General features: G+C 43.2%; 1 protein-coding gene across 1 annotated transcript in view; it reads right to left on the bottom strand.

Annotated features, from left to right (window-relative positions):
- Nucleotides 1-13,346, bottom strand: part of RTN1 (reticulon 1) — a 241,266-nt gene that overhangs the window by 116,023 nt on the left and 111,897 nt on the right. Inside the window, exon 2 of the mRNA XM_006069649.4 lies at nt 4,887-5,660. Within this exon, the coding sequence (XP_006069711.4) occupies nt 4,887-5,660 (774 nt within the window). The remainder of the gene's footprint in view (nt 1-4,886; nt 5,661-13,346) is intronic.

The following is a 13,346-nucleotide window of genomic DNA, read 5'->3' as shown; positions in this document are numbered from 1 at the left end:
GGACTCAGTAGATATTGTAGACATTACCCTCCATTCTAAAAGTGAACTAAAAGTTTAACAAAGTGCTAGGAGAAATCAGGGGAAATTTTAGAACAAAACAGAGGTTTTCCTACCCTTGTTAAAAACTTACAGGTTTATGTCAAGACTGACACTGGGCTTCCCAGGTGGCACTAGTAGTAAAGAACTGCCTGCTACACACAGAGACTTAAGAGATGTGGATTTGATCCCTGAGTCAGGGAAATCCCCTAGAGGAGGCCATGGCAACCCACTCCAGTATTCTTGCCTGGAGAATCCCATGGACAGAGGAGCCTGGCGGGCTACAGCCCATTGGGTTGCAAAGAGTCAGACACAACTTAGCACAGCATAAGACTGACACAGCAAAGCTAGACAGTCATTGATAATTAAACAGAATATAGAAACTGTGAAGGTTAGAACCAACCAGCATGGGAAGATTATGTTTGCTGCTGCTACTAATTACGATGCTTTCATTTAGAAGGGAAAAAAAGGAAGGTGAACATGGGCCAGTCTATCAAGTCACAGATGCCAGGGTCCAACCATGAGCAGTGCTGACATTCAGCCCTTCCCTTTGTTCCCAGCTCATTCTCCACTTGTCATCCAGAAGGATCTTTTAGAAACACAAATCTGATCCTGCTACTCTTCCCTTCCTTCTCCCCACTGCAGCCACATTGACTTTCCAGCTGCTCCTACAACACTCAGGACGTTCTCTGGGCCTCTGCACTGGCTGTCAGCTCAGCCTGGCACCTCTTCCCTGTGTCTCCATGGCTTGTTCCCTCACCCCATTCAGGTCTCTGCTGAAAACCACTGGCAAGGAAAAGCATTTCCTCATGTCTGCCCCCATCACTCTCTTACACTCTACCTTGCTTTATCATTCTTCATAAGCATTATAACAACCTGATAGTATATCATTTATTTATTTGTATGTAAGTCTTGTCAATTAAAATGCAAACTCCAGGCATGCAGGAATCTTAGGTTTCACCACTATAGCCAGAGCAGCGATTAAGCAATGCTTGACATGGAGTAAATGGTCATTACATGTTTGTTAAGTGAAACAATGAATGAATGGCATTCTTTCCCAGATTAAAATTATCCAATGGTTTCCCAATGCGTTTGGAACAAAATTCAAATTCTTTGCTCTTGCATGCGAAGCCTTGAATGCTCTAGGCCCTGTCTACTTCTCCAATTGTGTTCTGTCTCATCCTTCTCCCCTGCTCCTTTGTATCATCTTTCAGTTCCCAAATAATAGAGCCTTGAGGCCTGTGCATTAGTTGACCTCTAAACCTGGGGTCCCTGTTAATCCCTCTCTTTGAATTGTGGTCTTCTTCTCATTTAGATTTCAGATCATAGATTACAGATCTCAGGTCACAGAGGCCATCCTTGACCTTCTCACACCCAACATTCTATCACTGTTTACAGTGTTCACACTCCATGAAATTACACTATTTATGTGCTTCCTTTTACTGACGTCTCTCACTAGCAGTAAGCTCTATGAGGGCAGGGACTTTATACACCTTGTATACTGCAATGTGTCTGGTGTCTAGCACATGTCTGACATATAGAAGTCACTCAGTAAGCATTTTGAATAAAAGAATAAATTTGCAAAGTAGGTAGGAGAATCACAGACCTCATCGATGCAAGGAAATAAATAGCAACAGTAGTTTTCAAAGAGTTTGAATTGATTTACTTTGTATTGCTATTTCTTCTTAAGGGACATGGGTGGTTTTATCATAGCCTCTTGATTATTGATTATCTTTTCTGAAGATAACACCTCAAAGAACATCCATGACCACCATAATATACTTCTAGGTATGCGTATCAGAAACAGCATGCTGCCGACAGATCAGTGTTCTGGTGCCTCAGGGCACTTACTGTATTTTCCTAAAACATTTCGCTTGTATTCATGACTGATCTTTACTTAGAAGACACTTCCAATATTTGAGTTGTAAGAATTTTTACCTCCATACCTCAGGGTATGTTATTTAATATGATGACAATAATTAAGTACATTGGAGAAAACTGCAAAATGGAATAATGTATTGGAATTGAAGAAAGTATATTAGACTCCTTGATTAAGATTAAGGGTCTGTAGCTAAAACCTTTCTAAATTATAACTTCTCCTGATTCATGATTCACATAATTAGAATTATTCCCCAGAGTTAGTTGATAATTCCCATATTTATTAAAGTGATAAACTGAATTCCTTTTGTTTAGGATGATTGCTTTTTCCTCAGTTTCTATGTAAGATTATATGTAATTATTGGTGTTTGTCTTACCAGTTAGCACTGGAAATGGCAGACAGAATTGAGACCCAAGAGATGAAATAAAGCCCAAATCCTCCAGTGTCTATGGGCATAGGGTCTCATAGTACCAGGGGCTCACAAGATGAGAAGGGGGTTAAGGTAACCTTTTGGCTCAGCTCGTAAAGAATCCACTTGCAATGCAGGAGACCTGGGTTCAATCTGTGGGTAGGAAGATCCCCTGGAGAAGGGAAAGACTACCCACTCCAGTATTCTGGCCTGGAGAATTCCACGGATTGTATAGTCCAGGGAGTTGCATAGAGTCAGACATGACTGAGAGACTTTCACTTTCACTTTAGGATAAAAAGAATAAGAAAAGCCTCAATGACAAGCTGACTCCTCCTATCTCTTTTGTTAATTCTTATGTATTGTTTTGTTATTCTTATGTGTTGTCGTATGACTCGGGTGTTATGGTGTGGGGGGTGTGTGGAGAGGGGAGCTGACCATCAGAGACAATTGTGTAATAGGACAAGGACTTTCTCTTTCTGGAATAAACCTTACTTAGAATGTTTACTTGGAGTAATTGCAGAGAAAACCACTGTCCTATCCCATTGTGTCAAACGGGCACCAATAGATCATAAAACTCAAAGATCATGAAAGCCAAATCTGATTTTGTCTTCTCTTTAAGATGCTCCAGAACCTGAGTCATGACAACTAAAGGAAAAAAAAATCCTTCATAATTAATGAACCCTATATCAAGTCTTTGGACTTCCTATGTGGTTCAGTGGTAATGAATCCACCTGCCAATGCAGGGGATGTTAGAGACACTGGTTCAGTCCCTGGGTTGGGAAGATTCCCTGGAGGAGGGCATGGCAACCCACTCCAGTATTCTTGCCTGGAGAATCCCATGGACAGAGGAGCTTGGTGGGCTACAGTCCACAGGGTCGCACAGAGTTGGACATGACTTAAGTGACTTCGCATGCACACATGCACACATCAAGTCTTTATCTCCAGCTTCATAAACTGTAATTTTCACATAAGCCATGTGGCCATGTAAATAGACCTGAAGGAGCAGGGGCATTTCACCCTTCCCAAAGACTGGCCAAAGTTCTTCTGTAATCATCACCAGACAACCCTAGAGCTCTGAAACATAGCTGATAATGTAGTTATCTTCAGAGTGTCAGTATCTTTATGTCATGGGATAATATTAATAGAAGGGTTTTACCTGCGTGGCCAGAAGGATCACAAGGAGGCTTTGAGACTCAGTTATGTCCCTACCTCCAGCTGTCAGCTGGGATAAGTCACACTGGAATGTGACTATTTCCCTGGTCATCTGTCCCACTGGAAGGCAGAGACTGATTTTTGTTTGCTTTTCAACTCCAACATCACCAGTGCTTATTCAAGTGCCTGACTAAAAGAAAGTGTGTAGAAAGTGTGTGTTGAGCAAATGAATGAATTTGAAAATCAGGAACTGGGTGCAGTGAATCTTTAAGAGTTTACAGTTGAATGAGTCTGAGGTAAGGTCAGGGGAAGGGAGGAATGGATTCCAAAATCTTCAGGGAAACAAGACAGGAGGGACCTCTGTTAAATACCTGCTCTGTTCTCACACTTGAACTGACTGCTTCATCAGGATTTAGAGCAATCACTCTTTAATCAGAAGGGTTTAGATCTGTTTTAAGAGTTCAGTACAAGCTCTTTTACCTGAGGTTCTGAAGGTTACTTTTTGTAAATAAAAGAGGTTTGTAAATTACTGTGGGGATAGGGTCAGAATTCCAGCCATTTGAGGTAGGGGGAGATTCAAGATCTCTCCCTGTCTTTATCCTAACGCCCCCAAGCATCTGAGAGCAGAAGAGACGCAAAGGCTCCGCTCCCACCTCCTGCGAAGGGGTGGCACGGGGTGCGGTGGGGAAACTCTGGCTACCACTCTGGACTTTCACTCAGGTCCGGGAGGTCCCCTTTGTGCTTGTGAAGATGTATTGATGTGGTCTAACAACACTCTGCCTTGAGTCAGAGTAGCAGGTTCAAGCTGAAAAAGATCACAGCCTAGTGAATTCTGAAGTATTAAAACTTCTAACCAAATAGAATTGTTGGTTTAAAAAATGAAACTGTAAGCAGAACTTCAATCAGCTGAAAAGATGAAAAGGACCGTGTTGAGACTGAAGGGGGAGGGAGGTGCACCCCTTGTTTAGGCTTCCTCTCACTGCCCAGCCCCCAGACCCTAAGGTCCGCCCTATCACCCTTCACTGTACATACAGACTCGGAGCTGGAGCCAAGGATGTAACATGCGCTGTCCAAGGTGGTCCAACTGGTCTGAAGAGAACAGCTAAGATGCCCAGGGGGCAGGGAAAAGAGCTAACCTGGAACCTGGCAGCACCTCCCTCTACTCTGAACAGCAGAGCTACAGGAGGGTTCTAATGTGGCCAGTGTGTCATTTTTACTTCTCCCCTCAAATAAAGAAAGAAATATTTTACAAAGCAAATCTGATAGGACTTTTTTAAAAAACCCCAGATGTCAACCTTTGTACAATGGGCACAAGACTGAAAATGTTACATGTTAATTAAATCAGTTAAATTGAGATGGAAGTATTTTGAATGCAAATCTTCAGTCCTTAAAGTTCAGATTTCCACTCACCTGTTCCAGAAGACGGAGGAGTGATGGATCCTGGGCTGTCGTCTTCAGGCTCTGAGACGGTGACCGTGGGGACTGTGTCAGGACTCGGCTTCAGGCAGATATCTTGCTTCTCGGGGGTCTTCTCTGGGGTAGCAGTTTCAATAGAAGGCTCGATCTCAGTCAGCGTGATCTTGACAGGGGCAGCCATCAGAGGGGCACTGCGCTGTTCTTCAGCGATATCGTCTACATACGGCGCAAAGGTTGATTCTTCAAATAAATGGTCCTTGAGGATTTTCCCCTCCACGGGAATTGGTTTCTCAGCCTCACGGGTCTCTTCAGACCTTACTGAGATTTCAGTGTCCTTATTCTTAAAGTCCAAGTCTTTCTCTTCCAACTTGGGGTGACATTGCTCCTGATATCTCACCTCCTCTGGCCTAGTTATGTCGATGTATTTATAGGCTTCTGCTTTCATCTGGTCCAGGGGGTCTGCTAAGATCTTGTTCACTTCAGCGGACTCTGCTGGAGTCATTTCTATTCCAGAATCAGAACTAAATAAGCCACGAGGCTCCGTCCCAGGCACATCTGGTAAGGAGGGTCCAGGGGGACGCAACTCCTCAGGGCTCTCTGAGGCAGCGATGTGGCCGTTTTCTTTCTGAAGAATTCCAGTGAAATACGTAGCATCCTCCCGAGGTGGATAATAGATGTCAGAAATCAGAGATGTATAACACACTCCTTCCCCATCCTTTGCCACTGTTGAAAAGGTATGATCCATGGCCCTGGAGACATCCGATGCACCTATGAATCAAAACAGCAGTAGAGAGTGAGGGGGAGCCTGGCTTCATTTCTGCACCTGCCTAACCCACCACCCGCCCCAGCCTGTGCAGGCACCACATCCTTTCTCCTCAAGGCCTCAGAGTTCCCTCAGACCACTCTCATGTTGTTTTTCCTCGTCTCCAGCATAGCCCCCAGCACTGGTATTTTTCTGGCAGCAGACTGCATGAGCTGCCACATCCACAGAAGTTGGAGACAGACCCCAGAGAACTAGAAAATCGATTCTCAAAATCTACTACTTTAATATGCAGTGACTGGTTCTTACTTGGTATTAGTCAACAGAACACTTCTTTGTATCTAAGGCACTAGTGACTCTTTAAACAGATGTGGAAATATAAGTTAATTCAGCTTTGTAAATACAACAATAGGATAGTCCACTGGGGAGAAGGGCTGCTCAGTGAGCTTGGAGAAGGCTCACAAACTCTCTGGTCCAGTCCTTTCATTCAGGGACTCCTGTTCTACCTGGATTGATGCCATCTCTTCTCTTGTTAAAGGTACTCAGAGAAAGAAAATCCTAGTTTTCTGCTGGCCTCATCCCAAAGTGGTATCACCTTAACAGAGTGCTTCCCTTCTCTGGTTTTCCCCTCATTTTGTTTTTCTCCTCAGTTACCCACCAATAACTGAGGTTATTTGCCTTCCAGTATATTCAAAATGACCCACTGAGAATTTCTTGGTTCTACTGGAGGTGCCAAGGGCAAAGCAAGTTTCCAAGGTTGAGTCTACAGAATGTTTTCACCTGGCCTTCATTTATTTATAAACCAGCCAAAATGTTCATTAATAGCAAGGAGAAGAAAGAAAACCTTTATTATTTTTCTATGCTGTAAAATATTGTCAAAGGGGAAGAAACTAACATTTATTGAGACCTTGTCACTTGCTCATAAGTAGGGTTTCACCTGATTCTTTAATGTGCTAAATTAAGCCCCACACTCTCAAGAGATCACACATACACACACACTCAACCCTTAACATACATTTAAAGAATATTACAGATTAGGCCACCAACTCATGAAAGTAGTTAACAGTAACTATTAGTAGTAACAGTAGTAGTAATATTACTACCTAATACTTAACTGCTTGCTATGTGTCAGACATAGTGCCAAGCTTTCATTAATATTGACTCATTTAGTCATCAAAGCAATCCTAGAGGATCAGTCAGTCAGCCAGTCAGTTCAGCCACTCAGTCGTGTCCGACTCTTTGCGAGCCCATGAATCGCAGCACGCCAGGCCTCCCTGTCCATCACCAACTCCCGGAGTTCACTCAGACTCACGTCCATCGAGTCAGTGATGCCATCCAGCCATCTCATCCTCTGTCGTCCCCTTCTCCTCCTGCCCCCAATCCCTCCCAGAATCAGAGTCTTTTCCAATGAGTCAACTCTTCACATGAGGTGGCCAAAGTACTGGAGTTTCAGCTTTAGCATCATTCCTTCCAAAGAAATCCCAGGGCTGATCTCCTTCAGAACGGACTGGTTGGATCTCCTTGCAGTCCAAGGGACTCTCAAGAGTCTTCTCCAACACCACAGTTCAAAAGCATCAATTCTTCGGCACTCAGCCTTCTTCACAGTCCAACTCTCACATCCATACATGACCACAGGAAAAACCATAGCCTTGACTAGCCGGACCTTTGTTGGCAAAGTAATGTCTCTGCTTTTGAATATGCTATCTAGGTTGGTCATAACTTTCCTTCCAAGGAGTAAGCATCTTTTAATTTCATGGCTGCAGTCACCATCTGTAGTGATTTTGGAGCCCAGTACTTAATAAATATTTGAAAAATTAAAGAAAGTAACTTTAAAGTTTAGAATAAAGCATAAATAACAGAATGTGTGAGAAGACACGTGGGAACATTCCCCTAAATTGCTAACGACATTCACTTTATTCAACAAATAGCCTAATTTTGTGAGCAACAGACCAATTTAAATCTGTTCATTTCAGATAGTCTTCTAGATATACTTCCTTCATATATGGTACCTCTGCTTTTCCAGCTAGATAAAAACAAACTCAATAACAAAAGGAATGGTAATAATGACAGGTCTTATTCCCTACCACACACATAGAACACTAAAGAAAAAGCTATTAAATTTAAATCGATGTGTGCACACACACACCTTTATCCTAAAGGATATTTAAAGCTTCTTTTGTGATATGAGCTTAGCCTATATGTAGACTTGGATCACAGCCTTGTCTAACTCAAAAAAACTATAAGCCATGCTGTGTAGGGCCACCCAAGACAGACAGGTCATGGTGGAGAGTTCTGACAAAACGTGGTCTACTGGAGAAGGGAATGGCAAACCATGTCAGCATTTTTGCCTTGAGAAGGCAAGATGAGGGAGTGGTTTGCCTTCTCAAGGCAAGAATACTGAAGTGGTTTGCCATTCCCTTCTCCAGTGGACCAAGTATTGTCAGAACTCTGTCCATATAGTCAAAGCTATGGTTTTTCCAGTAGTCATGTATGAATGTGAGAGTTGGACCATAAAGAAAGCTGAGTGCTGAAGAATTGATGCTTTTGAACTGTGGTGTTGGAGAAGACTCTTGAGAGTCCCTTGGACTGCAAGGAGGTCAAACCAGTCAATCCTAAAGGAAATCAGTCCTGAATATTCATTGGAAGGACTGATGCTGAAGCTGAAACTCCAATACTGTGGCCACCTGATGCAAAGAACTGACTCATTGGAAAAGACCCTGATGCTGGGAAAGATTGAGAGCAGGAGAAGGGGATGACAGACGATGAGATGGTTGGATGGCATCACCAACTCGATGGACATGAGTTTAACAAAGCTCTGGGAGCTGGTGATGGACTGGGGGGCTTAGCATGCTGCAGTCCATGTGGTTGCAAAGAGTCAGACACGACTGAGCGACTCAACTGAACTGAACTGATAATGTAGACCACATTAGAGGCAGGGAAATCAATTCTCAGCTATTTCACGACAGACATTTGGATCCTGATATTCTCTACCACAATTACCTGGAAAGATTCCATGTGTTAATAAGCAATTGTTCACCAGAAAGTAAGGAGGGGTTTGCTGCTAGATGTAAATAGTCTGGAGGTGTGTGGAAGTGGGGAGAAGATGCTCTCCAGGGGAAGACACAGTAGATAGCTTTCAGGGCTGTCAAATCATTATCATTCAACTCTCAGTCAGTACTTCTATTGCAGGGGCCACCACATGGCTTCTGACCCTTATCACCCGTATCTGGCATGTTACATAACCCTCTAGCCCACAGTCTTCTGCCACTAGTCATCACACTAAACACAACTGTCACCTGTTTAGCAACTGGCCCCAGGGCTCTGCTTTGCCTCACTGGATAATCCTTAAACCCTGCAGCCTGTCATTTGAGACGATGTGAATGTCACCTGGCCTCACAGCTCTGACTCCACTGTTCTTACCCTCCACTCTAGGCATACAAAGCCCTTTACTATCTCACACTCATTCTACCACCCTTTTTAGCCCTGTCTTACACTCTCCACTTCAAATGCTGAGCTCTGGTTAATACAAACTACCCATGACTTCTCTAACACCTAATATTTATAATCTCCACATCCAAATCTCCACCTTTTAACTTCAAGCCATGTGCTTCCTTGGTAGCTCAGTCAGTAAAGACTCCGCCTGCAATGCAGGAGAACCGGGTTCAATCCCTGGCTCAGGAATATTCCCTGGAGAAGGGAATGGCTGCCCACTCCAGTGTTCTTGTCTGGGAAATCCACGGACAGAGGTGCACGGGGTTGCAAGGGTCAAATATGACTTAGCTACTAAACCATCACCAAAATGAGTCTGCTGACCACATCTGTCAAGACCTGACCCCTTCATATTGTTCTCCCCTTCCTTTCCCATAGCACTTAGTTATACTGCTTGTGTCACATGTACAATACATGACTTTGATATGTCTATGTTATCGCCTGCTAACCTGTCAGCTCCTAGAGTTTGAGACTCATGTTCTTGTACAATATATTGTACATAGTAGGCACCCCAAAAAATGAATAAATGAATGAATAGACCAGTTAATCAATCAATCAACGAGTAGATGTTCTATGCAACTACTCAGAACAAACTGCCGGGAGCCAGCATGAAGAACTCCGCCCGTGGCAAAGGTCACGAGGAAGGAGGCTCGGCATACGCAAAGGCGGGATGGAGCCTTAGGAGTCCTCCTGGAAATTCTCAAGCATCTACCCCCAAAACCAGAGTCTGCCTACTTTACTGCTTTGTGCTCTTACCTACACCTCTGACTTTACGGGGGGCTGTCCCCTACCACCTCTCTCTGAAAAAGAGTTAACTTACAGCTCCAGTTGATAAAGGTCCTGGGCGTGACAAGAGTGTTTCAACCTACAAACTCCTTTGGAAGTCCTCTAGCGTGCCTGAACAGGTTCTTCCAGCCACATGTGATTGTTCACAGCCTCCCAACTGTGAGAGGCATGAGATGTTCTAAACTGTCTAAATACAGATTCCTTTGAGCAGTTAAAAGATTGATTAGAAATTGTATTGGTGAAGGGTTTTTCACTTGTTGGGCCAATGTTTGCTGCTAAGTTTCCATATCCCTTACCTACTGTGTCCCTGGCAGTGTATTGATTAATATAATTGGTGTATAGGAATGTAAGTAGTAGCTTTAATGTTTGTAATCTTGGACCCTTGAGTTAATTATTTTCTTGTTATAGCCCACCATACCTTTGCCCTATAGGAATGCAGCTTTATCTAATGCTTTCGGAGGGTGGCGCCTGACTTTAGAATAATCACCTTTAGAGAAAAATAAGTTTTCTGAAGAAAGGGTCATAAAATGTTAACAGGCCTCTTGGCCAGAAGATGATGTAAATCACCTAAACTTTTGAATATGATAAGTTTGCAAGAAGAAAGCCTGGCTTACTGCTGACTCTACCCCTTCCCCCATTATCCTCTATGCACAGCTTAAGATATAAAAACTACTTTGGAAAATAAAGTGTGGGCTTTGTTCACTGAAACTTAGTCTCCCCATGTCGTTCTTTCTCTCACCTGGCTGAATCCCATCTGGAGTGTGGAGGCTCGTCAAGCCTACTAATTATGCCTGGGCTTCTAAGATCTGACCCGGAGGCCTTAGCGTCTCCTCTCCTTCAGGAGAATGGGAGGATGCCTGCGGCCTACGTAGGTGATGTAAATTCTTTGCCTTGGAATTTTATTAGCTTTCCATGTAAACCAAGTTATTCAGCCTCTTTTCTGCACTGAATTTTCTCACTGAGCTATCCTTATTCTATTACTCTTTATATCTCTAATTAATATTTAATTAAAGCTATTGTATCCAGTTCGCTGATGCCGTCCCTGCTTCGAATTCCCTGGATCCACCGGGGCTGGACCCCGGTAACAAACTAAGACTAATTGATGAGAAGTTACAAAGAGGATTTTTTAAATCTCTTATATGAAAAAACTGTCTAGAATTCAAGTTATCCAACAATGGGCTGGAGCTGCATCTTGGGAACAAGACTATTATGATCCCGGTGGCAGGCAGATGGAAAGAGGCCCAGTATCCATCTAGGCAGGAACCAGCATTTGGTGGAAAGTTGGATAGGACAACAGCAGAAGACTCTTCCAACTGTCTATGATTTTTATATCAATTGGCTTCACCATAGTGGGACACAACTTCCTTTAGTTCTTCTTTACCTGTACAGCAGAATCAACATAATTTTCCTGAAGGTGATACCACAGAGAATAGGGGCTTCCCAGACATATAGTAATAATTGAGGGGATAAACTCTGGATCACATCAACATTACTAGAGAGACTATAGATAGAATCAATAATTGGGAAGAACTCCCACTCCTGAAATTCTCATCTTACTAGCTTCCTCTTGCCCAGAAAACCCAGCATAAAATTGAAAGGATGTCACACTCAACAAATACTACCAGATAGAGGAAGAGGGACAAAATCATTTGTGTAAATCACACATTTTAAATGGGACCATGTCAAAACCCTCATAAAATCAACAAATAATCTAAATACTTTGAATGTGGTCATGTCCTACCTCTTGTCCTATGTAAATTGAGCTAAATATCCTAAAAGATTCTCAAGGTTCAAAGAATTTGAAAATGTGTATACATTACATAGGGCCTATTGGATAGAACTCTCGAAAATAGAAAGTCCTTCTAGACAATAAATTATGTGAGAGCAGAGTCCTGAGGGATCCTTGGAACTGGGAAGCAGAGCTGAGCCTCAAGGCTCAGGAAAGCCAATTAATCCTTGTCAGTGCTTCCTGCAGAGCTGGCAGCTGTGTGGACTGAGGCAGAGCGCATCAGCCAGTTGCCCCAGGCAGGAACCAATATTGTTACATTGTTAGATACAAATCCACTAAACAAAAAGGCTTTCCTTGTCTAGACTAGAAATTACTACTTTCTTTATATAACCAAGGATTCCTGGGAACATCTGCCTTTCCCATTCTCTGGCTGTTTCCTTGGCCATCAAGAAACTGGATTTGCATGAAGGCAGATGCACATATACAGTTAATGTGTAGACATACACGTGCTCCTTCAAGAGGTGGCTGGAGAGCAGGGCACAGCAAATTTAAAATGGGATTGATTTTCAAATTTCCATCTTACAAGTAATTTTTTTAGGAAAGTTGAAGGATCCCAAGTCACTATCTCTAGTCAAAAGCTAAGTGGAAGAAAGCAAGAAAATAAGCTAAATTAGCTGCCATGAAATCGTATGTGCTGATAAAATCAGGCTTTTGAATACACTGATGTCCTAGATCAGAAACACTAATCATGAGCTAGATAAATTTAGTAGTCTCCTAAATGGTGGGTGTTTTTTTTTTTTTAATTTCTCTAGCAATACTGAGAAGGCAATGGCACCCCACTCCAGTACTCTTGCCTTGAAAATCCCATGGATGGAGGAGCCTGGTAGGCTGCAGTCCATGGGGTCGCTGAGGGTCGTGACTTCACTTTCACTTTCATGCATTGGAGAAGGAAATGGCAACCCACTCCAGTATTCTTGCCTGGAGAATCCCAGGGACGGGGCAGCCTGGTGGGCTGCCGTCTATGGGGTTGCACAGAGTCAGACACCACTGAAGTGACTCAGCAGCAGCAGCAATACTAAGGAATAATGACTTAGTATTTGACTTTTCTCAAGGAAACGATTCATTCCTACTGAATCAAGCACATTCAATTGCTAGCCTACAGCCTAGGTTTGTTTTCTGACTTTGCTAGTATCAGTTGTGAGACTCTGGGCAAGGTAGCTTCTCTAAGCCTTGTTTGGGGCTGCCTGGTGACTCAGCTGGTAAAGAATCCGCCTGCAATGCGGGAGACCTAGGTTTGGGAAAATCTCCTGGAGAAGGGACGACCGGCTACACACTTGAGTATTCTGGCCTGGAGAATTCCATGGAGCCTTGTTTATTCAGTTTTAAAATGGGGCAAAGATAGTTCCCATGTTACTGGGCTGTTACAGGGATTAAATGAGATAATGCACTTAGCTCCTTTCCTGGCACATAGTACACACAGTAAATGAGAGCTGTAGGCTTTATAATTACCTCTGTTTTGCAGGGAGGACACCAGAATTTGCAATATATACCATCCATCCATTTGGTACTTCATCCTATCTACTGACATGTGATCAGGGTCTTTTGGGCCAAAAGGAATTAAATATAGCCAGTCCACACTCATGTTGCCCTCTGGGGTCTGCCTTAGATCCTGAAGTCCCAAGAGAGTGAT

The sequence above is a fragment of the Bubalus bubalis genome, chromosome 11 (genome assembly GCF_019923935.1).
Source record: "Bubalus bubalis isolate 160015118507 breed Murrah chromosome 11, NDDB_SH_1, whole genome shotgun sequence".
Classification (NCBI taxonomy): Eukaryota; Metazoa; Chordata; class Mammalia; order Artiodactyla; family Bovidae; genus Bubalus; species Bubalus bubalis.
This window is presented reverse-complemented; position numbering and strand designations above follow the sequence as displayed.